We start from the raw sequence: 25870 nt of genomic DNA on the forward strand, positions 1-25870 counted from the left end.
TAGGAATTGTTTGGGATGATCTAAATAAGTACACGTTTTAACTTTTTACAAAAAAACGTGAAATATAAGTTGGGTTTGAAGTGATGTGGTAGAGAGATGCTGTGATTTAAATAAGATGATATGACTTAAATAGAATAGTGACTTTTTGACTTTTTGAATTTTTTGTATTATGCCAAACTAGGCCTTAGCTTTGGTTAAGATGGAATTTTTCGAAATAAATTTTAAAAATTCTAGATATACATAAAATTTGACAAGAATAATGTGACAATATTAATTAATGTGTATTTGATTTTGTTGTTGAGCCAAACAAAATAAAATAAAATTGAATGTATATTTAACTTTAGTTGTGAATCTTACCCAAAAAAAAACAGGGTTGTAAACCTTAAAAAAATAAAAATAAAAATTGAATGTATATTTAGCTTTGGTTGTGAATCTTATCCAAAAAAAAAAAAAGAGTTGTGAACCTTAAAAAAAAAAAATTAAAAAAAAAAGAGTAAATGTATATTTAGTTTTGGTTGTGAATCTTAAAAATAAAAAATAATAAATAAATAAAAAAGGGGGGGTCAAGTTGGGTTGGGGAATATCCAAGGGTAGTACCAATGGAGAATGGGAAAAAATAATTGTAGGGGAATGAGAATGGAGAATTAATATCCACCCCATTAACCCCCATTGCCATCCCTAGATTTAAAGCTCGAAGGTAATATGAGAATCTACCATTGAATCAATGATCAGTCTACATTTTGAGTTTGGGAAAGTTCCATTTGAAACAATGAAACCTTGCAGTTTAATATTAAATACAAACATGGGGAATAAATAACTACTATTAGAAGAAAGAGTAAGCTGCAGTTTAGACTTATGTAGTCGGGTTGGGGTATGCTTTCGGCTTTGGCTTCACTTCAACTTCATTTACACTTCGAACAAAGATAGCATCTGGTTCATGACTGCATTGAACAGGACATAAGTAGAAGTTAGCCACAAACACGTGCATAGAGAGAGAGAGAGAGAGAGAGGGAGAGAGCTCTAATTCTTACGGTTTATCTCCCTCTTCATATGTATAACTGGATGCCACAGCCAACAGTCGGCCATCTCTGCTGAACGACAAGGCAGCAATGCTTGTCGGGTATTTTGAGTACTACAGATTAAAATTGATGAACAAAAGCACTAATTAATTCACTTCCAGTGAATAGGTAACTAACTCTAGCAAAATAGAATGTGTCAGACTTGTTTCTCTATATATTTTACCTGATACAACCTCTTCTTATTGTTGCCATCCCACACGTTCACATAACCATCGCAACCCCCAGTAGCAAATGTACCATAGCTGCATGTAGAATTTGTTAAGAAGGAATATAAAGTCCTTTCATGCAAGGTTTGCTCCATTGCTCATACAGGTATATTTGCATGAGCACTTCCTTAATTTCAAGGTTCCAAAATTGCACAAAATTGACCTGGTTTGACCCTAGTTTATATTTTGCTGCTGCTTATTTTATTTTATTTTTCTATATTGAAATAGTTTTCAAAAAAAAAAAAACTAGGGTGGAACCCACCCGAGCACACTATAATGTGTGTAATTCAAACTGCAGTCAGACCACAGCACATTACCAGAAGGATTTCACGTTTAGTGGGAACAATCATACTAAGCAAACAAAGGATTGTGCTTCAAAGCAACAATTAACAGGGATAAGAAAATCCAACCATTAATTTTCTCTTAATTTAAGAATTTTTTTTTAAAAGAAAGCGGCTACTTATCTATGATCCAGAAAAGAGGCAGTAAAGAATGTATGTATTATTGCTGAACTCTATGGTCCCTCTGCTACAAGAAAGAGAATTTCAGGAACTTACATGGGATGAAATGCAATGGCATTTACAGGGTAGACAATGTCCCTTCCAGCTTCGGACTTTCGATGACACTTGAATGCATATCTGCAAAAAGCTCAAAACCATGAAGCAGTGAAATACTGCCCAAAACACAGTTTGTGCAAACATGTATATAGCCATGCTGGCACTTTCCATGCTATAAGGCCCTAATGGGAGAACGTTTCCCTCCCCTGTAGTCTACTCAAATAACATTCTAAGTGTGTTAAATACTAGCCGATACATATTGGGATTTTAGACTTCTGATAGTGATATTCACCAGATTATCAGCCAATAAATGATAGGTATCCCAATATCGTTATTCAAAACACACAAGTCAGAAGAGTGCCACTGTCATTTCAAAAAAAAAAAAAAAAAGAAGAAAAAAAGAAAAAGTAGTCATGAAAAATCCAGAAAAAAATAGTAGTCATGAAACCTCCTAATGTTTCTCTGACAAATGACAGTACAGCACGCTAGGATGTGGTAGACCATTATCCATCAACAGAAAAATCCAGTAAGTTACATGTTTATAAGATTTTCACTTCAATTGAATTATATCACATAAAGATTAATGAAACCATCGATTAATCTGTGCAATTAATTGTGATCCTCGGGAAGTACTCCAATGCAGGAATCCAGCACAATTCAACAAAAACCTAATAATAAGAAGTTTGAATAAGGCCTAGAAAGAGCAATCATTAAGAAGACCAGAAGCTAACCATTTCGTGCTCATAAATGGTGCAAACTAATACATACTTTTTCGATTGGCCAGCTTCGGAAAGATCAAAAAATTCCATTGCAATCCGACCTTCGACAGAGCTAAGAGCATAACCTGCACAAAATAGTCTGGTTTAAAAAATCAAACACGAATGCATTGCATGTAAAAAGATCATTGAACTAAATTAGATGGATGCTTGATCGGAGTTTGTCACTATACTTGAGGATCTCCATTCTAGTAAAAAATGACTCAACTACACCATATTAAATTATCTAACATTAAGAAGGAACTTTTAAGACATTACATAGGTTAATATTTTTCAATAAAGTTTAGAATTCATTCTTCGTTCAAAAAAAAGGAAAAAAAGAATTCTTTCTCTCTTGAAAGTACAAGTACAAAACAAAAAAAGCAGCCTTGGTAACACCAAAATGTCATTTGACTGGAAAATTGAAATTTCAATGAATAGATAAAAACAGCTTGATTCTGTCATACTATTCTAGCATCAAAAGATGTAGAAAACCAACAACAGTGAAATATAAATTTTGCCACACTGTAAGCTAACTTTCCACACTTCAAGCTGTTCAGATGGATACCTGTTCCATTGGGATAACAGCGTACACATCTAGTTTGGTATTTCAATGAAGATTCCTTTCGCTGCTCAGGTTGAGACATATTCCGCAAATCATAAACATTCACATGCCTTCCTGCAGTTGCTACAACTAAACGATTTCCAACAAGAGACATTGAATAGATACGCTCAGGTTGTGCATATGTCCCAACAATAGTGCGCTCCTGCCCACTTGCACCTCTAGGATCCCAACATTTCAGGGTTTTGTCCCAACTACCAGTGATTACTTGCCCTATAATCATAGACAGATGATAAATGTGTTATCGACCAGGAATTATTTAAAAACAAAAAAAACAAATATCATGTGCGAATACTACATACACATGCAATCAAGTGATACATTGATACTGCATAGTATTAACAATAGCATTATGATGAATCCGTTTAATGAAACATAAGAACATGAGATGACGTAAGTATCAGACATTAACTTGGGATCATAATCAATCGTCATTCAATGAGAAACAGCATCTAGGTTAACAACTTATGAAGTTATTTTGTCAAGCCCTGATCAATGAACCTACAAAATCCTTCAAATTGCTACTAAAACAACAATGCATCCTCACTCTTAAAACTCCATCTGCTTTGATGTAAAATATTTTACCCGAGAAAGTATTCTCCAAGTGCAAGTGAAAGTTGTGGCATGGGACACAACTCTCACTTACTCTGTCCTCCATGAAAATGCAATTACTTTGAATTGTTCCTACGTAAATTCAATTTCCCATAAAGAACAAATGAATTAACTACAAAAGTGAAAATGTGGTAGTTATCTCTGAACCAACCTGTTGCATATGAGTATTCAATACATCGCACTGGTGCATCATGCCTTCCCAAAATATCCTCCTTGCCTAAGCTGAAAACAAGCCTGAAACATCAAACCAAATAAATACATCAGTTATAAAGCTTAATAAAATAATATATGTGAACATTTTTGTTAGCATTACGACATGTGGATGGTGGAAGGCAAGCACACTAGTTTGGAGCCCTGAAGTAAGTATGGTAGCCACTGAAATGGTGAGAGACAACTGGAGGGGAACAGCAAGAGGGTTGAGCAATTCTGTGGCATGTACCACGACTAGGTGATGCTCTTGGGAGGAAGGGAGAAAGAGGGTGAGAAGTTGAGAACTAGAGGTGATGAACCAAAGTCTTCAAGTTGTCGAACGAGAATGCTTCTTAGGCCCTTGCCTATGAAACACGGACATGGATACGGATATGGATACGGACACGGACACGAGATACGGCAATTTCAAAAAAAATGGAGACACGGACACGGTGGGGGACACGGAAAATTATTATTATTTTTTTAAATATATATGTTACATATTTGCTATGTAGATTAATTTTATATTACCAAACAATCAAAATTAATAAAAACTAATATTAATTTACTGTGTATATAAAGACCATTACATTTAAACATTATAAACATATGTTCTATCTATTGTAAACATTATATAAAGAAAAAATTAAATATATAATACAAATAATTTACGATATATAAATTTATAAAGAAAAAATTAAATTAAAATATACAATATATATATAAATATCTAATCATAAAATAAATAAAAAATAAAAAAGAAAGAAGACAAAGAGACGAGATATAATATATATAAACTAAAATATAATATAAATATATAAAAATATCTGATCAACAGAGAAGAGAGCGAAACGAGATAGAAGAGAGAGAAGACAAAGAGACGAGAGAGAGGCGAGAGGTGAAAAGAGAGAAAAGAGCAGAGAGAGAGAGAGAGAGACGAGAGAGATGGAGATCGACTGAGAGAGAAGAAATAGACGAGAGAAGAGAGGCAGAAATGATCGAAGAGAGAAGACTGAGAGAGAGAGAGGGAGAGAGAGATTGAGAGCGACGAAGACGAAGACGAAGATGAAGACGAAGAAGACAATTGAAGACCAACCACCGATGACCGACGACTCACCAGCGAAGAGGTTCTAGGTATGCCCAATGAGCCTCTCTCTCTTTTCTGTTCTGAATTCGATTCTTGTTTTGATATGGACACGCGTGTCCCTGCCGTGTTCCCTACAAAAAAAATATTAAATTAAAGGAACACGCCATCTGGCATGTCCCATATATGTCCCTGGCGTGTCCGACAAGTCCGCATGTCGGACACCGCCACGGCACCGATTTTGGAGTTTCCATGCTTCATAGCCCCTCGCTATTGGAGAAGTTGTGCTAGGAGACGAGGAGTTCATTCCACTAGGCGTGGTGATGCAATTTAGTTCGAAAAATCCATACCAAATATAATAAAATAATGATTGAATATGTGTTGTCAAAGTTGCATTCCAATTTTCTTTTAACACACCCTATCCATAAAATGCATAGGCCACATGATCATGTATACTGATCTCTCTTAGGACACCAACTAAAGAAAGAAACCTCATTCCTCATATCTTTCACCAAAAAAACAGCAGAAAATTTGCATAAAGTTTAGAATAGACAACCAAAAAAATCATACCACATCTAGCATCTTGCAACCACCACACTTGCACTGACTCTCTAGACATAAGGAAGGCAACAAGGCGAGTTTTTTTTTTTGTAGGTCTCTCGTTGCCCACCTGCCCTAATTCACATCAAAACAACTTTTCACTCTTCTGAGGCATCAGCCCATCTAGAAGTTTGAAAATGGATGAGGGACGTAAACTATTGCGGGCTTTACTCAATACACATAGCGAGCTTCTAGTTTGTGCATTCCATTGTCTAGAAGTAGACAAATGGTGCTCTAAAAATGTGATTTTGGATATATATATAATCCTGTTGAGGATAATCTAGCAAAGGGTACCTTACATCAGTTGATAGAGCACCATAATTTAAACTAAAACCATAATTTAAATTCAAAACATAATTCAAATTCAACCCATTATCCAGTACTACTAGTGTTCAAATTCCCATTCTTTCTAACAACTATCACTTATCAAATTAGCATAATTATTACCTAAAATGCCAATTAGGGCACAACTTGGTCTTACCTCCTCACAGTATTATCAGCACTAGCACTGAACCCCGAAGAATCATCATGGAAACAGCAATCCAATACAGGACCTCCGTGCATGAACTCTCCTCTCAACACATTGGCACTCGCATCGTACAACCGAACACTCTGACAAACAAAAAAAGCCCACAGCATTAACAGAAGTGAGTTTAATTCGAGATCTAACAATATTGAAGAAACATATCAAAACTAAGATAGAAGGTCCCAGAATTACCTTGTCCCAAGACGACACCAGGAGGTGATCGCTGTGATTGGAGAAGCGAAGGTTCGATATACCGTCGGACGGCGAATTCAATAGCTCCCGTCCGGCGACCTGTGGCACCGCCGTCATGATCTTGTCGGTGTCCTGGTGAAAAAACTAGGGTTTCTAGTGCAGCAGAGAGAGAACGATAGTGAAGTGAGTGATAACAGTGAGAGCGAAGAGAGGAGAGAGAGAGAGAATTTGAAAATATGAAAACAGAAAGTATCAGTTGGATAGGTGAAGCGGCGGACTCTGTACCGACGCCTTTTTTTAAATGTCAGTTTAAAATGTTTTTTTTTTTTTTGTAAATAATAGTAAAACCCCTCAAGTATGATTTGTTTGCATGTCAGCCCCCTTGATGTTGGAAAATTTGACAAATAACACCTCCCTTCTACTGTGGAAGAAAATGGACTTCGTTTTTAAAAAAAAAGTAGTAATTAATTAGTAGTTTGAGGGTACTATGTAATGTATTGTTCTAGGGAAAAAAATTTATCCATCGGATAGTGAGAAATTATATTTTCATACCTTTATTTATCTCAATGTATATACTTAATGAAATTTTTTTTGAATGATAATTATATCTTAAAGTAAAATAACCATAATAGATATCAAAACCCTAACCAACTCATCTCATATTTTCTCATCTTTCTCTTTACCAACAACAACAAACAAATCCACACAAACTCTTTTGTTTTTTCCCCCTTTCTCTATAATCAATTCAATTTGTCTCGGTTACAAATCCAATGGAGAGTAACAGAAAAAAAAGATAATCTTGAATGGTTCATCGTTAACAATTAAAAAATGATTGAGTTTCATTTTAAGAACTACATATTCTTTCCAGTGGAAACGTGAATGCTTTGGGTATATTGTTATGGTACCTGCAAATACATTGATTTATATTTCTATAGAAATGAGGATTCTTTATAATGACATACTGCACAGAAATGCAGCATATGAATCACTTGGTGGGGATTACTTTATAAATTATGTTTCCATCTTACTTGAATTTGCTTAATTGTAATTTATTGTGTGAATTTGTTGTGGGATGGACTCACGAATTGATATATTATTTCTCTTTTAGAGCTCTCATTTTCATGTGTGTTTTTATTTAAATCATTCAACAGGATAAAGGTTCAAGTTATGTTTTTCGCAAATGGGGTCATGTTGGAAACAAAAAAATTAGAGGAAGTAATTAACTAAAAGATATGTCAAAATCATATATAATGGTCACTTTTTTCTCATCATCATCGCCTCTAACTACCCGTTTGATTTTTCGACGAGTTTTTTGACAAATTTTGCTTTCCAAGAAAGCCCTCTTTGGAGAGAATTGGTGCCGAAAAATCAATATTTGAATAGCTGTGTGAGTGTGTGTCTAGATGGAAAGTGTGTGTACAATATCTGAGTTAAGGATTATAATTAGAATATGTAATATGTGAAATAAAGTAAATAATACTTAATCAAATTTATAAGTATGTGTATTGAGAAATGATGTGCATTAAAATAAATAAGTGTGTGTAAATGAAATTTCCTTAGATAATGGATGATCAATTTTAGTGTGTTTTGTGGAGCACTATAGTCATTGACTAATACTACGACTCATTTTGATAAGTGGGTTGAAAGCCACTTCCCAGCTTTTAATTCACTTTCAGCTTTTAACCATATTTCCAAAATATCCCTACATCGGCCTGGTTCAGGAAGTTAATTATTTTAGTTGGCTATTTGATTTTTTAACTATTTTAACCTGATTAAAAAATGTTATATTTGAAATGTTAATTGGTTATTTTTATTTTTTATAATTGATTTGATAATTATGAGAAAAAAAATAAAATAATTATGAGTTAGATGTAATATTTTATCTTATTAATTATTTTAGATTATTTTATCTTAATTATCAATAAAAACAAAGACTCTGTTTGGTAGGGCTCTCCAAATATATTTATACCTTCATTTTTGAGTTTCTTGTTTGTTTACAATTTTTAAAAGTTAATTCCACACTTATTTTTGAAAATTATTTTCAAGGCTAGAAAATTTGGACTAACCGATCGTTCTTCCAAACATTCAGCCAGTTGATCGGAATAGTGCTATTTTTTTTTACAATTAGCACCTTTTATTTTTTATATTTCAAATAAAAAAATTTCAGAATTTTTAATTTTTTTTTATGAATTTTGAATAAAATTTTGAATTATGTGTTTGGTTATAAGTTGTAAATTTTTATATCAAATATCACATGTCACGTCAAAAATCTCCCATTCAATTTAAAATTATTTTCAAAATTCATTCACTAAACAAATTTTTCACACTTAAATCATAATTTCAAAACTTACAAATTCAAAATGCAATTCTATCCAAAAAATGCTTGGGAGCACTAATTAGGTGGCAGTGGGTCCCGCCATTAATGATGTGATATTTTGGTCTTGGAGTTGTATTTTTTTTTTAAAAACTTTTTTAATATATTAGTGCTATTAGTGATGATGTTTTTAATGGGATGAATTGTTCCTAAATCAAATTTAAAAAACTCTACCAAATTAGGGAGGTGGTCAACCGCGGGGACGATTCCTTCCGTCTACAAGATTTGAATCAACAATAACTCCGAAAATCGAAACAATTGTTAGAAAGAAAAAGCAAATTTAACAACATGCGATGAGTGACTCACACACACACTTTCTCATTATTCACAGACCACAGATCTCTCTCCCTCTTCTCGATCGGTGATTCACCTAAAACCCTAAAAATTAAAGTGAAATCTAACTCTGCTTTGATAGTTTCCGAATTTTACAATCTATAACAAGTTCATCAATTCTGCAACCACCGGTCAATGCGATGGTGGTCTGCAAATGCCGCAAGGTACGTATAGTCATAGATCATTCGATTTATTATTTTTATTTTTGTTCAGTTTTAGACTTTTCACTTTCTGGTACTGCTGAAATGTGTTATTTATCCGAATTATTGAATTTATAGTGTTCAGATTCGAGCTCTCAAATTGAAATCTGACCGATATTTGCGTTTTTCGATTTAATTTGTTATCTCAGTTGTGTTTTTTTGTTGTTTACAATAGCTACATCTGAATTAATCAAGGTGGGTAGTTAGAATTGGAGGTATATGAACAATGAATTGGAAAGAAGATTGATTATCTTTAAATATTGTAAACTGTTGTTCACTGTCACTGTGGTTGCCTTAGTTTATATGTCATTGATAGGTTTGAGCTGATGTTATGAAATTTGCTTTCGTTTGTCGTGTAATTTTGGAGACTAATACGCATATGGTGGTTTGGTTTCAGGCAACTAAGTTGTACTGTTTCGTGCACAAGGTTCCTGTTTGTGGAGAATGCATATGTTTCCCAGAACACCAAATATGTGTGGTATGATATTGGAATTTATGTTCATTCAATTATTGTATTATATCTTGTATGATGAGTTCAAGGCATATAGAGATTGTTAACAGCCTAGCCTGTGTTCTCTTAACTTGAACCAGTGTTCTCAGGCCATTCCATTCCATTCCACCAATCAATGGTCCCTTTGTACATATTATGCTAAGGGTTAGGCACTTAGGTCTGTATTTTATCCACTCCTCTCAGTACTCCTGGTCTTAGGACCAACAATAGGGAATGGCCTTATTTCTTAATTGAAGACAAAAAATTAGAGAAAAGATTTGTTGTTGGCATAATGTCTAGCAAACCTAGCTATCTAGTTTTGGCATCATTACATTAACGATTAGCCCTCAAGAATGATTGTTTTTTAATAAATTTTTTTTTTAACAGATTAGTGATTTAGAAAACGCAGAAGACTTTTAAATCTAGTAGCTGACATTCTGCAGGAAACTGTTTCAGACATTTGTTAGAAAACCAATGTGCACTTGTGTCATTTTCTTTCTAATTTTGAAGAAAGAAAACCGTACTAAAAAAACAAAGCAAATCACACCCTTAAATACTTTGTATTATTTTGGTTGTGGGTTTTAATTAACTGTTGTTACTCATGCTATTTACTTTACTTATTCTGTCATTTTCTTCTTTATTAGAGTGGTATGCACTGCAAGTTTCTCTTTCAGTTGTATGATTTATTTTCTTGGTGCTGTTTGCTTAATCAAGAGTTCTTGTTTGCATGGTAGGATTTACAGCTACGTCGGGGCTTATGTTGTATTTGTTGTCACTGTACAGGTCCGAACTTATTCAGAATGGGTAATAGATGGAGAGTATGATTGGCCTCCTAAATGCTGCCTTTGTCATGCTGCGATTGAAGAGGGAACCGATCCTCAAACTACTCGATTGGGTTGCTTGCGTATGTGATCCTGCACATTGTTAAACCTCATGCATGCAATTTTTATCTTTAATGAAAGCTGGTTGAATTATACCAAATTACTTGCATTTTCTTGGGTTCATATTAGATATTATACATACAAGCTGCTTGGATTCACATATTAAGGGTTTTCCTCCACACACTGCTCCAGCCGGGTATACTTGTCCTGCCTGTTCCACCCCGGTATGATTTTTTTAAGGAAGTTGATCAAAGTTTTATTTATTTCCATTCGTTTCTTTTTGTTTTTTAATGAACTTATTGTGGTTGCATTCCTTTATTACTCTCATCTTATACCTTCAAACAGTTAGGTCCATAACTACTTTTTGTTGAAATTTCCGAAGACAAGTATGCATGTATCGTGTTCGTGTTTTGTTTCTATTGTATCAAAAGTTTCAGATAAGAAGGGATTCATGCTAGTAGTGAACCGGTGATACTTGTTGATTTACCTGTAAGAAAGTATAATCACTGTGAATCTTCAAAAACTAAATCATATATGAAAGTAATCTCGAGGGAGTATAGAATTGTAGATTAACTAGGTTTGAGAATCTAAAAAGCCTTGTCTAAGGCAACCCAAGGTATTAGTCTCAGTCTCATTTTTTGGAGGCTGAGCTTAAACCACTCATTGCAATAAATAGTAGCAGATAGTGTTATTAAAGGCAATAGGCACACCAAGGTGCCAAGGTCTCCTGGGGCCTAGGCTCAAGGCGCAAGGCACGGTGCAGGCTTCATCGAAGTAAGGTGCACCTTGTACGGGAAAAAATATATTATTTAATATAAATAAATAATTTAGGGTTTAACATAAATAAAATGAAATGTTAAACATTTAGTGTTTTTTGGAGATTAGGAATTAGGGCTAATTTTTCTTCTATCATTGATTTGGGGTTGAATACCCAATGTATTGGCATTTGTAATAAGAGTAGGGATCTTCTATAGTTACACCATATTAAATCAATGGTCAGATTTTAAACAAAATCAATTAAAGCAACAATAAAAAAAGATCTCAAGACGCAAGCCTTGGGCTAGTCAGGTGCTATCAAAGTCTCCTGGCCTGGAACATTACAAGACGCAAATCTTGGACCTGAACAGGACTTTGGGCCTAAGCGCCTTATCGAAGTTGCCTAGCTTGGAACACTACAAGGCACAAACTTTGGGCCTAGGCACACGCCTAGGCGCGCCTTTAATAACACTGGTAGCAGATAATCAGATCAATTGTGATGGCTCCATTGCTATCAATTATTTTTTCATTTACTACGAAGTTTTGAGTTTTTTGATATATATGACTCAAAATACTTCCTTTCGATGTCTACTAGGGATATTGAGTTATTGATATATATGAATCAAAATACTACTTTGAGATTATGGTGTTCTTATTACTACTCTTTTTGGCTGTATTTCCTTCCAACACGGGTCATTTCCAACCATGCTTCATTGTTGCAGATATGGCCTCCAAAAAGTATCAAAGATTCTGGATCCCGACTTCATTCAAAGCTAAAGGAAGCAATTATGCAAGTAATGCTCATGTTTGGTATTTAATTAATAACAAAAAAGAGCTTACTTTATGACGATCTGACCGGCAGTATTTTTACTATTACTTTGTTTAGATAATCTGTGTCATTGAATTGCATAACTTTTGCCACATTACATATAATGAATCTTGATGTCAGCATATGTTGTTGGCCACTTTGTCATGTTTCTTGCAGTTATGCTCTTGATATTGTATTGAATTACTTGTGAGGTGGTACTGCTAATTATCTAGGACGGTTGTATGAGATGGATGAAGGCTTAGGGTCATTCTTCTTTTACATGTGCCATTTACCTACTTTCAAGTTATTTTATAATTGAGGCTGCTTTATGTTTGGTGGAATGAACTTATGCGAATTGTTGACTGGAATTCTGATTTGGGGGATTATCAAAGTTGGCATGAGAAATAGAAGTGAGATAGTAGAAGAAACTTTTGGGAGATGTTCATTTGCAAAATTATTCTGTCCAATCTACATGAGGTGTGTATGGTGGTTTTGGGGTTTGAATTGCCAAAAAAGAATGGAGTCATTGTCTTGCCCTTACTCTCTGCTCATTTCAGTAGTAGCTGAAAGTTTGTAACCACTCAAGATGCTAATATAGAAAAATATTTAGGAAAATGACACTATTGTAAATAAGCAACTGGTTAGTTGAGCTTATTACAAAAGAATCTCTCTTTTACAGTTTTAGATGCATGTGCCCAAAATTATCCTTCATTCCAGGTTGATGTGCAAGTATATATAGTCAGATGCCCCTAACTTCCTCATTTTATGTTGCAACTTGTATGAGCATTGTAATGGGAGACTTCTGTCTCATTATTCAATCTTTTTGTGGGGTTCATAGAATTTGGCTACAATGGCAGATGGCAGAGGCATCATGAGCACAACTCAGCATCATAGTGGTTGATTGGGATCAGAAGAAAATTTTGATGCAAAAAATATTTACTTCTTGGGATTTACTTCATTAAAGTTGGAGCCACTGCCAATGAATTCACTTTATATATGCTGGAAAAAAATCTGAAGTTCAGCCAAAATGGTTAGATTTGGATGGAAAAGCTGGAAATACGCACAAAAAAGGGTCAAAATAGATGCCCCTAGGGACATGGGACTTCTGTTTCAGTTTCTTGCTGGAGCAAAATGTTTTAACTGAAATTGGTCCACAGGTTCTACAGTGATGGATTCAATTTTATTTATTTTTTGTTTTTGTACCCCCTTCCTTTGTGTCTGAATATATGCAACTTAACTAATTAGATTATTGAGTTAAAAAAATGTATTTGCATGTGAGAGGGAATGCTGAAATTATAGATCGATCTTTTTTTTGCCGTTTAAGGCACTTTAGGACTAGTGGAACCTGTATTCATCTTGTTTGGTGTTCACTGACTGTTTGAAGGGAGCTTCAATTTGCTAGGAAGGGTCTATATATTAGATTTAGAAGAAGTTTAAACCCTCTTGTTTCTTTTATGGCCATGTTGCTGAATTTTCAATTTGTAATCATCTTGATTGGCTATGTTGCTGAATTTTCAAAAGCTAGCTTTAGAAGCTCTTCTAAGATAAACCACAACACCCTCCTGATTGGCTTGAGGACCCTGTTATTCTCTCTGCCGGCTTTGTGCCAAACTTGAAAGGTTGGAAGGAATCTGAAGCTGATCACATCCTGCTAGTCTTCATTCATTGATTATGCTTTTCAGATCTTTTATATTGAGTTTTGTTCTTCTTGAAGTGTTTGAGGTAGAGTAGTTGGTTTCACAAAGTAAATTTTTATGGAACTCCTTGGTCAAAGTTGTGGAGAAATACATCATGATGAAATCAGACTGTCAATTGGCTTCTTGGGCTGAACTCCATGGCCATGTTGTACTTTAGTTGTTGATTGCGAGTTTACACTTAACCACTGAAGTAATAAAGCCATGTTAATGTATGCTGTGATGGGAGGTATGGCCCTAGATGGATTGGGATGGCAAAGGAGTACACATGTAGCAGGCTCCAATTGCTGAGATGGTAGTGAACTGAGCTAACTACTCATGTTATAGGATAATCTCTAAAAATGAAATGTATAGATCCTAATGTCAAAATGAAATTTGCATTCGTCTTGTAATGGAATGACGTGGTATTGGTGTTTTCATTTATTGATTGATTCTTTACATGAGAGCTAGATTTCTGATTTTATTTTGTGTTTCTTATAACTCCACTGTTATGCAGAGTGGTCTAGAAAAGAACTTGTTTGGAAATCATCCAGTTTCCTTGCCTGCAACAGAGTCCTGTGTCCCTCCTCCTGCTTTTTCCTCAGATCCGCTGATGCATGTGTCTACTACTGGAGGCAGCTCCTCAACAGTAGGAAAGGATACTAATGATATTGTGGAGATAGATTTTCCTAGTTCAGCGAATCCATCTCTTTCTAATCAGCATTCCAATTTCACGAAGAGTGCAAGTCCTGTTGGAGTAATAGGATTTTCCCCTTATTTATTTGAATTAAATTGGAATATGTTAGTCAATATGTTTGTCGTCGTCATCATTGTCTTCATGTATGTGCTATTTTTTCTTAGTGGTATTTCCTATTAATTTGTTTTCTCATAAAGTTTTGATTATATTGAAACACAACACAGCCTGGTGCCACAACGCGAAAGAGTGCATTCCAAATTGACCGCCAAAACTCTGAAATTTCATATTATGGTGATGATGAAGATGGGAATCAGAAGAAGTACACGCGGCGGGGTGAGTATATATTTTTGCTCTTGAATTTCTATTTTGTAGTTAAATGGCCTTGTTGATTGTGGACTTTGGAATACAGCTTGTCATTGGATAGTTTTGGTCATCAGCCCTGATAGTGATCTGTTTATCTTCCTCGTGTTGCACTTCAGATTCTTCTGGTGAAAATATCGCATGATTTTTTTTTTCATTTAATGCGTGCTACCTTGTGGTTTCGTAGGTCATTTTTTATTAAAAACTTTGGAGAAATCAAAGTTGTGTCTGTTAATTGTAGGTACATTGCGCCACAAGTTTCTTAGGTCATTGATACCTTTCTGGTCGAGTGCATTACCAACTCTACCAGTGACAGCACCGCCACGAAAAGACACAACAAATGATGCTCCCGAGGGTCGTGTGCGGCATCAGAGATCTTCAAGGATGGATCCAAGAAAAATCCTTCTCATCATAGCTATCATGTAATGTTTATCTTATTTTATATTCCCACTTTACCATCTTTAAAATTTGTTTTCCACGATAACAGATAAATGAAAAGGCAGAAAAAGACAAAATTAACAACAGGAGTTAAACTCACCATCATGAAAACCTTAATTCTGATTCAGTTGGATGACTATAGATTAAATTTTTAGTCACTTCATTATTATTATTTTTTGGCCTTTTTGCAGAGATGGAACAATAGCCATTTTTGCTAATGCAGTTTATTCTCAAATTCATGCAGGGCCTGTATTGCTACGATGGGTACTCTGTACTATAGACTAGCACAACGTGGCCTTGCGGACGACTTGCCTGATGATGAGCAGTAGTGATCTACCTTTATCCTTAAGACGAGGTGACAGTGGCTCGGGTGAGGCTAAATTATTTCTCTATTCCAACTATCTTTGATTACAGCTCCTTGCTTCTGTTCACCTTCACTCTACTGTGACAATCTCGCTTGATTCACAGCAAATTTACATGTAGATTATCATCTGTTGCTATGTAGGGATTTTCATTTCTCTTGTGACAGCAAAATATTGTTGTGTTCTTTCTCGGCCATACACCTTTACTCTCTCTCTCTCTCTGTATCTCTCATTTGGGGATTGATTTTGTGGACCAAGTTTAGTTGATATCTGCTTTTGTTTCAATGCCTGCTATTCACTATGTTGATTCTGAGAAGTGGATTCAATCGTTGCTTGCGTCTTTGTCAAAAATGTCCGGTCCCATGTGTCAACTACCCTTTTTCTTTATCACATTTTACACTTGCCCCCCTTTTGTATCAAAATAATCACTCATCTTTTCATAACAATGTCCTACAGCAGGGGTTCCATTTTCAGTTTCAAAGTATTGTGGTAGCTGTTGAATAAGTTATGCACTGGCCCCGTTTACCTTCAAGCCTGAGTTGAAAAATGCAAGTCACTGTTTCATTCAAGAGCTGAAAAGGCCATTTTACTGTTATATGTCTCTCTTTAGGCTGTGTTTTTGTACCCCAATTGACAAAGATTCTTAAATTGAAGTTATCGAAAGCAGGCATCCAAAAGCAGCAATTATGGAATGAAATGACACGACAAGGCCTACAACTGGAAATGATTTGTAGATCATCAGTAGTTGCATAGAATGGAACGGTGTTTGTTGCAGCGATTCTCACTGACTAGGGACCTGTCTTGTTCAGTTGCTGTTGGGGGAGGGGGCTTCTTGAAAAAAATCGTCAAGTTGTGTGTAGATCTGTGGCTTTGTAATTTTTCTGGGTCCGAATGAGAATTTGCTAAACTATTAATTAATAATTGTGTGTACAATCTCTTCCCTAGAGGTGTGTGGAGTCAATTATGTAGCAATTTCCTTATTTTTTATGTAGTCATGTCCTACAAAAATAATGACCCTTGGTTTGCTCTCTCTCTCTCTCTCTCTCTCGTTTGGTAAATGACTTTTATTGCACAAAAACAACAAACAGGCTTTGTTTTAGTGTGAAAGAAAATTTTGGAGTTTCTTTCATTCTAAACATCAAATTTTAGAGTTTCTTTCAATCCAAACATGAATATACAGAGGTAGCAAATACTCCATTCCTGTGATGTACAACTCAAAAAAACCTTACTCTTCATGAGTCCATTTTTTATTGTCATAAACCATCACACGTCAATTTGTATCCCGACCAAGTGTACTTGACCAAAATTACAGAAGTAAGATATATCCGACCTTCCTAAAATTCTAACTTGCAAAGAAGTGGTTAAGTCAAACCCTACTTTTTACTAATTTAGCCGACCACAGTTAATCAGAACCAAATCTGACATAGTCCCAAACCAACAATTAATTTTCATGTGCAACATTTGGTTGACAAATTATTAGGTACACAAAAATCCTTGATCAACCCAAAACTCCAAATGGTGTTTGGAAAGTTTGGGATTTGGATTTTTTTTTTTTTCACAAAAAGACAAACTAGGAATGGCAATGGATAACCTACCCTGTGGGTATCCATGGAGACCCAACCCAAATACATGGGTTTTCCCCTCTTTTTCTTATCCATTGGGTAGGGTAGGTGATATTCTTTAAATATCCACAGGGGATGGGTTGGGGATGGGTACCCACTAATTTCCCCATATGTTTTTTTTTTTTTTTTTTTTTTTTTTTTTTTTTTTTTTTTTTTTTTTTTAAAGATTCACAACTAAAACTAAATATACATTCAATCTTTTTTCTTTTTTTTTTTATTTATTTTTTCAAGTTCACAACCAATTTTTTTTTTTTTTTTTTTTTTTTTTTTTAAAAGATCCACAACTAAAGCTAAATATACCTCTAATCTTTTTTTATTTTATTTTTAAGGTTCACAACCATTTTTTTTTTAATTTTTAAGATTCACAACAAAAGCTAAATATACATTTAGTTTTTTTCCTTTTTTTAATTTTTTTTAAGGTTCACAACCATTTTTTTTTTTTTTTTAAAGATTCACAACCAAAGCTAAATATATATTTAATTTTTTTTCTTTTTTTTTTAATTTTTTTTTTAAGGTTCACAACCATTTTTTTTTTTTTAAAAGATTCACAACCAAAGCTATACATTCAATCTTATTTTATTTTATTTGGCTCAACAATAAAATCAAATACACATTAATTAACATTGTCACATTATTCTTGTCAAATTTTATGCATATCTAGAATTTTTTAAATTTATTTTAAAAAAATTAAGGACATTGTCTAGTGTAGGTTTCGGTTTGCTTTTCTATGTTATTTTATTTTGTTGTGTATTGTAATTTTCAGAATGGTTTGCTTGTTCTGAAATTTCAATTAAGGAGTATGAATCTATTTGTTTTATGTTATCACACAATTTATACAACATATATATATATATATATGTGGGGATATATTTTCTGAGTACCAACACGTGGCAAGGTGACGCCGACGTGTCAGCCGAGGTGCCACGTGTCTTGGTCGTTGTGCCGAGGTCATCTCGGCTAGGCCGAGGTTACCTCCGAAGATATCGGAATCCGAGATAAGCAGATAAGAGAAAAGAGTCCTAAAATAAAGAAGGAACTCAACTTGGATATGGACAAGAGTCCTAGATTGGGAGAAGACTCTAGTTTGGGTAAAGATAAGACTCTTAGAGAGTTTTGTCCTAACTCCACTGGGAGTCCCAGATAAGCAGTAATCCTGAGTCCATAGAAGTCAGGCTTCTATTGGGACTAGGATTGAGTTGGCTATAAATAAGAGGCACCCCCATGGGTCTAAGGTATGCTTTTGATACTCAAGCTTGTGAGTTTAGTACTTGATTTATCTTTGAGAGATATACTGACTTGATCGTCGGAGTGCCCCCGGGTGGTCGAAACCACCGTGGGATTCTTATATTTCTGTTACAGGTTAGTCAGGTGCCATCTATTCTGCCAGTGCTCTCCAGCTGGTTACTAAGCGGGTAGTGTGGTCGGAAAATCACACACACAATTTGGCGCCGTCTGTGGGAAAGAAAGAAGAATAGATGGCCAATGACGGATAGAAAGATCAGACTGGAGACAACGCTCCTGCTGGGAGTCGGAGACCTATCGATCTCGACGTTGAAGGGGACAACCGCAGCACAGAAACTCGTGACCAGAGTCACGGAGTGAAAGAAGCCGGCCAGGTACGTGACGTACCAAAGATAACAGATTGAAGCAACGAAGAAGACCTCCAGGTATGGAAGGATAGATACCTACGGAGGAACGAAGACCCTTCCAGAAGGGATGCAAAGACAAGGGGCATGAGCGCTCCCAAGGAGATAACATTCAAGTATAGAAGAACTCATCCTGAGTGAGCAGATCCCGGATTTCAGATCCTGGATCCCGAATCCGAGAAGACATGACCTCAGCCTAGACAAATAGGCCTGAGAAGACGAGAGCTCAACCTAAGTGAGCAGACCCCGAATTCCAGATCCCGGATCCCAGAAGACATGATCTCGGCCTAGATGAGTAGGTCCGAGAAAAGAAGAGCTCAACCTGAGTGAGCAGACCCAAGATTTCAGAAGAGAAGATCTCGGCACCTGAGTCCGAGAAGAGAAGAGCACAATGAGCAGATCTCAAATCCCAGAAGATAAAAAGGAAACACACAAGATCAGACTAAAGTTGGCCAGAATTGAGAAGTATGCTAGGGCCGAGGAAGACATGCCAGGAACAAAGGCATCGGAACAAGAAAAGAGAAACGACTCGCCGATGCGAGGCCGAAAATCAAACTCAGGTTGAAGCCAAGTAAGACCAATAGAGAAACCAAGGCCGACAACCTCGGATTGAATTCAACCTCGGCGACAAGGTCGAAGCTATATGATGAGAACCCAAGTGGATTTTAAGTTCACATTGGGGGCAAAGAGAAGAAGAATGCGGTTACCACTTGTTAAAATTTGTAGCAATTTACAAGTTGGTTAAACCAATATGATGCTTAGCCGAAGTTAAGCCGATATGATACTTAACCGAAGTTAAGCCCAGATGATGTTTAACCGAAGTTAAACCGAGACGATGCTTAACCGAAGTTAAGCCGAGATAATGCTTAACCGAAGTTAAGCCGAAGATGATGTTTAACCGAAGTTAAACCGAGATAATGCTTAACCGAAGTTAAGCCGAAGATGATGCTTAACCGTAGTTAAGCCGAGATGATGCTTAACCGAAGTTAAGCCGAGATGATTCCTTATCTTCACTTGTTAAAATTTGTAGCAATTTACAAGTTGGAGTTAAGCTGATTCCTTAATTCACTTGTTGAAATTTGTAGCAATTTACAAGTTGGAATTAAGCTGATTCCTTAATTCACTTGTTGAAATTTGTAGCAATTTACAAGTTGGAATTAAGCTGATTCCTTATCTTCACTTGTTGAAATTTGTAGCAATTTACAAGTTGGAGTTAAGCTGATTCCTTATCTTCACTTGTTGAAATTTGTAGCAATTTACAAGTTGGAGTTAAGCTGATTCCTTATCTTCACTTGTTGAAATTTGTAGCAATTTACAAGTCGAAGTTAAGCCGAGATTACTGTTTCTCTTCACTTGTTGAAATTTGTAGCAATTTACAAGTCGAAGTGAAGCCGAGGTTATAGTCTGCACACTTGTAGCAATCTACAGGTTGGTTAAACCAGAGAAGATGCTTAACACTTGTTGAAATTTGTAGCAATTTACAAGATAATGTTAAGCCGACATGTGATCATCTGTTGAAATTTGCAGCAATTTACAGGTTGAGGTAAAAGCTAAGTATATTGTTTAAACACTTGTTGAAATTCGTAGCAAATTACAAATAGATTATTGTTTAACACTTGTTATGTTAATCCTTGTTGAAATTTGTAGCAATTTACAAGTAGGCTAGACCGAGATCACCGTTTAAACACTTGTTGAAACTTGAGAAAAAGTTTGCAAAGTTAACATTGAGTAGTATATGTTTCACACTTGTTAGAATTTATGAAAAGTTTGCAGGTCAGTATCTTGCCGAAGTAAAAGTTTTGTAGCTATTATACCCGAGGTATGTAACCCCGAGAAGATTGCACAAAGGAGGCAAAGTATGAAAGGCATGCACAATATTCTAAGTATAGAATCTTGCAAGAGCAGTTAGAAGAAGATCAAGACAGAATTCATGATGATTAACACGCCCTCACCATACAATATCATCTTGGGAAGGCCATGGTTGCATACAATGGGGGTAGTTCCCTCAACGTTGCATCAACTATTGCGATTCCCCACAGAACATGGGATTGAAGAAGTCAGAAGAGACCAATTGCATGCAAAGAATTGCTCCATGGCAGCAATGAAAACTACCTGTAAACATTCAGGAACCAGGGAAGGCAGAGATTGAAGACGAGGACATAGAGGTCCTAGATTATGTCGGCAAGGAGCCAGCCAAAAAGAGTGAAGAGACACTGAAGAAAATCCTCGTCCAGGAGGGCGACGAAGAGCGCTTCATTCAGAGAAGGAAAGTTGAATTAGACATTCAAGAACAAGGAGGCACATCGGCCATATGCAGAGCTTACATTATCTAAAGAACAAAAAGGTATAGGAGTACAAGCGACAAAAAAAGAAAAAACTTCAAAAACTAAGGTGATGCTTAACCGAAGTTAAGCCCAAATGATGTTTAACCGAAGTTAAACTAAAGTGATGCTTAACCGAAGTTAAGCCGAGATGATGTTTAACCGAAGTTAAACTGAGGTGATGTTTAACTGAAGTTAAATTGAGATGATACTTAACCGAAGTTAAACCGAAATGATGTTTTACACTTGTTAAAATTCTGAAAGAATTTACAAGTTAAAGAGTGCACAAAGTTAAATGTCAGCAAGATTCACCGGAGTCAAACGTCGTTTTGATTAGAACCACTAAGTGCACGCCAGAAGTGGTGACCAGAATTGTGAAAGGAATAAATGCTTCAAGAAACAGCGATGATAGTTTGCAAAGGCCAAGAGAAAGAGGGTTTAAAGGGGGTGAATTAAAAATCAGAAGTTTTAATACATCGGCGAAAGAAGAACACATCAGGTCTGTGACTACAGCATGAAGCCCACTTCCCTAATGTGATCCTAAGTACAACTTGCGTTCACATTAGGGGCCAGGGAGAAGGTGTAGGGGGAAGAAATGATAATTAAGAAGCAAGGAATGTTAACACTTGTTGAAATTTTTGAGCAAATTACAAAATGAGTTAACCGAAGATTATGAAGTCTACCACTTGTTGAAATTTGTAGCAATTTACAAGTTTGGTATAGCCGAGATAACACTGAAAGACGTTTCTGAGATATGATCAACCGAGATGACCAACTAGCTTGTTAAGAGCTGAGAAAGTTGGCAAGTACAAAAATGAAGACCTTAAAAAACTAGGGACTGAAAGCAAGAACGTCGGACTAATCTACTTCGACGGACGACAATGGTTCAGCCTCGGCAGTCAGTTGGAGGAGCTTCTCTACTGCTACCTCGGCATCAATTTTAAGAAGGAAGCAAACTACTCGGCATCAGCGGTAGGTTATGTCTCACCCCCAGAAGACAGTTGAAAAGAACTTCTCAGCAGCCTTCTCAGCCACGAGCTTAGTATTGACCTCCTGAAGAGTTTGATCAAAGCTCTTCTTGGCGATTGGCACCTCGGAATTTGAAGGCAAAGATTGAAAGCAAGAATCTGGAAAAAGACACAAAAAACAGAAACATGAATGTAATTCGTAATCAAGAATGATGATGAAGCTATCAAGAAATCAAGGCAAAAAGATTGCACAAGTATGTCAAGGGAAGAACAATGGCAGAAATCAACAGATGTGTGAACAATGTATATTCAAGAAGATGATATGGAAACAACGGGTAAAACAGCAATGGTGATTAACAATGAAGCAGAACTTCTTGGAAAGCAACAAGAAATAAAATCAGGAGGAAAAGTGGCTTACTAGAAAGAGGGAAGCCGGAATGAGAATTGCCGGAGTCTGACGACGGATGCGAAAATGACAGAATGACGTAAAGCTTCACCGGAGGAGAGAAACGAAGACAGTTGAAGAAGCTTGAAAGCTTGGAACAAATGACGGATTTAAGCAAAAGAGCTAGAAAGAGAATAAGCCAGAGGATTAAATGAGAAAAGAGAAAAATAGTCAAGAAGACGACAAAGCTCAAAGAATAAAGCCAAGTATACAGGCACTAAGTAAGTATGTGAAGAATAAGAAAGTAATGACCCAGACACAATGCTAGCAACAGAAAGTGGATATGACAAGAAAAGTGCCAGAAATTCAAACAATTCAAAACTTGAAAACAGACAAAAATAGAAGACAACAGAGGGCAAATAAACAGATTCAAAGTAAATCAGAAGAGTTATGAAAGATTGAGCTTAATAAAAAAGTAAGAGTTTATGAACCTACAAAAGTGAAATGAACGCCGATATGAAAATCACCGGAGTCAAATAAATGACTGGAAATTGAGAACTCACCAGAGAGTGTGAGTGGAGCAGTTGCAAAGCTCTTGGAGTTTACGAATTAAAGGAACCAGAATCTCGGCTAGGAGGTGCGATTTCAAGCAGTTTGGAAAGCATGAAACTTGATTCTTGACACCAGTGGACAGCGAAGTCCAGAGAACTTTGAGGTCGGCAAGTTTGATCTCAGATAGAGGGGCACAGATGAACGAACAGTGTAGGTTCCATCACCTCAGGATGCCGAGGTAATAGAACCTAGGGGGCAGTTGTGGGGATATATTTTCTGAGTACCAACACGTGGCAAGGTGACGCCGACGTGTCAGCCGAGGTGCCACGTGTCTTGGTCGTTGTGCCGAGGTCATCTCGGCTAGGCCGAGGTTACCTCCGAAGATATCGGAATCCGAGATAAGCAGATAAGAGATAAGAGTCCTAAAATAAAGAAGGAACTCAACTTGGATATGGACAAGAGTCCTAGATTGGGAGAAGACTCTAGTTTGGGTAAAGATAAGACTCTTAGAGAGTTTTGTCCTAACTCCACTGGGAGTCCCAGATAAGCAGTAATCCTGAGTCCATAGAAGTCAGGCTTCTATTGGGACTAGGATTGAGTTGGCTATAAATAAGAGGCACCCCCATGGGTCTAAGGTATGCTTTTGATACTCAAGCTTGTGAGTTTAGTACTTGATTTATCTTTGAGAGATATACTGACTTGATCGTCGGAGTGCCCCCAGGTGGTCGAAACCACCGCGGGATTCTTATATTTCTGTTACAGGTTAGTCAGGTGCCATCTATTCTGCCAGTGCTCTCCAGCTGGTTACTAAGCGGGTAGTGTGGTCGGAAAATCACACACACAATATATATATATATATATATATATATATGAATGTATTTGAAAATAAGGAAATTGTAGAGAATCAAAACAAGCATGAGTTGTGATTGATTAGAAATGATGGGTACATAGATTTATTTGCTAGAAAAACAAAAAGGGGATACAAAGCCATACTAAATAATTTTTTTTTAAATTAAAAGAATTTTTCTTAGTTATGAACAGATTTAACTGAAATTAGCTTGTTTCCCAATGTTATGCTTCATTTATTTAGATAGAAAATATTTTTTATAAAAAAAATTCAAAATATATTTTTTTATATTTGGTGGTGGTGGTGGTGGAACGAAGGTGAAAGTAGAAATTGTTACATAGTGGTGGGGTGATGGCGGCAGTGATGATGGTAGTGGCTATGGTGATGGTAGTGTGACAGTGAAAGTGAGAATAGTGGTGATGGTGTTGTGAAATTAGTAAAAATTTAATTGAAAAAACATTTTTTGTTTTTTAAAAGTAACAAACAACAAAATTCGTGGGGGACTAAAGGAAGAAGATGGAGGATGGATTGGGTGTGGTAATGCATAGATATCTTAAAATGAGTGGTTCAGATTTGTTAAAGGTATAATTAGATTTTGGATAAATTAAAATGAATTGTTCAAATTTGCTAAGAGAAAGATGGTTTAATGTCTAAATTGTCCGTGGCTAACAATTCCTTATTTATGCCCTGATGCAATTTAATATGAGTCTTATAACACTTTCTTCAAACAAACTTTTTGATTTTCTCAAAATTATATATTTGATTATTATAAAACAAACTTTTTAATTAATTAATTAATGTGTATTTGATTTTGTTGTTGAACCAAATAAAATAAAATAAGATTGAATGTATATTTAGCTTTTGTTGTGAACCTTAAAAAAATAAAAAATAAAATAAAAAAATAAGTTGTTAACATTAAATATATTAAAAAAGAAAGAAAAAAGATTGAAGGTATATTTAGCTAAAACCTTTATAAAAAAAAGACAAAAGAAAAACAAGAAGGTTGTTAACATTAAATATATTAAAAAAGAAAGAAAAAAGATTGAAGGAATATTTAACTTTTGTTGTGAACCTTAAATAAAAAATAAAATTAAAAAAAAATTGTTAACATTAAATATATTAAAAAAGAAAGAAAAAAGATTGAAGGAATATTTAACTTTTGTTGTGAACCTTAAATAAAAAATAAAATTAAAAAAAAAATTGTTAACATTAAATATATTAAAAAAGAAAGAAAAAAGATTGAAGGTATATTTAACTTTTGTTGTGAACCTTAAAAAAAAATAAAAAATAAAAAATAAAAAAAATTAAAAAAAAATTGTTAACATTAAATATATTTAAAAAAAAAGAAAAAAGATTGAAAGTATATTTAATTTTTGTTGTGAACCTTTAAAAAAAAAAAAAAAAGTGATTGTTAACATTAAATATAAAAAAAAAATGGGGATTAAAGTGGGTTGGAGAAAATCCATACCCATTAAAAAATGGGGAGGGTGGTACCCATGGGGAATGGGGAATGGGAAAAATTTATTATAGGGAAATGGGGATGGGGAATTAATATCCACCCCATTGTCCCCCATTGCCATTCCTAAGACAAACTTTTTGCAAAATAAAAAAAAACACGTCCAAACAAAATATCACATCCAACGCCATAATCATTTTATTTTTTTTCTCACAAACATCACATCTAACCACAAAAAAAACTATCTTTCCAAACACAAATTTTTTTTTTTCAATAATA

The 25870-nt window shown here is 35.3% G+C and overlaps 2 protein-coding genes across 5 annotated transcripts; one reads left to right on the forward strand and one right to left on the reverse strand.

Annotated features, from left to right (window-relative positions):
• Positions 1-683: 683 nt before the first annotated feature.
• BUB3.2 (Transducin/WD40 repeat-like superfamily protein) lies at positions 684-6708 on the reverse strand. Its single transcript, XM_028267943.2, has 9 exons — positions 6423-6708; positions 6186-6316; positions 3983-4065; positions 3166-3432; positions 2611-2686; positions 1843-1923; positions 1243-1321; positions 1032-1132; positions 684-941 (listed from the first exon to the last, which is right to left on the reverse strand). The coding sequence occupies exons 1-9, from the start codon at positions 6537-6539 to the stop codon at positions 854-856; spliced, it is 1023 nt and encodes a 340-aa protein (XP_028123744.1). The 5' UTR covers positions 6540-6708; the 3' UTR covers positions 684-853.
• Positions 6709-8928: 2220 nt separating this feature from the next.
• Positions 8929-16824, forward strand: LOC114320872 (uncharacterized). Of its 4 annotated transcripts, none has more exons than XM_028267965.2 (10): positions 8929-9293; positions 9727-9807; positions 10603-10723; positions 10830-10924; positions 12179-12250; positions 14455-14694; positions 14859-14967; positions 15236-15416; positions 15677-15802; positions 16449-16824. In XM_028267965.2, the coding sequence occupies exons 1-9, from the start codon at positions 9270-9272 to the stop codon at positions 15759-15761; spliced, it is 1008 nt and encodes a 335-aa protein (XP_028123766.2). In that variant the 5' UTR covers positions 8929-9269; the 3' UTR covers positions 15762-15802; positions 16449-16824. The 4 variants fall into 4 exon arrangements, with proteins under 4 accessions (XP_028123766.2, XP_028123757.2, XP_028123761.2 ...); XM_028267956.2 differs by having other exon boundaries at positions 8944-9293; positions 16251-16824; XM_028267960.2 differs by having other exon boundaries at positions 8944-9293; positions 16254-16824.
• Positions 16825-25870: the final 9046 nt, after the last annotated feature.

The sequence above is a fragment of the Camellia sinensis genome, chromosome 12 (assembly GCF_055761805.1).
Source record: "Camellia sinensis isolate YWXY chromosome 12, ASM5576180v1, whole genome shotgun sequence".
Lineage (NCBI taxonomy): Eukaryota > Viridiplantae > Streptophyta > Magnoliopsida > Ericales > Theaceae > Camellia > Camellia sinensis.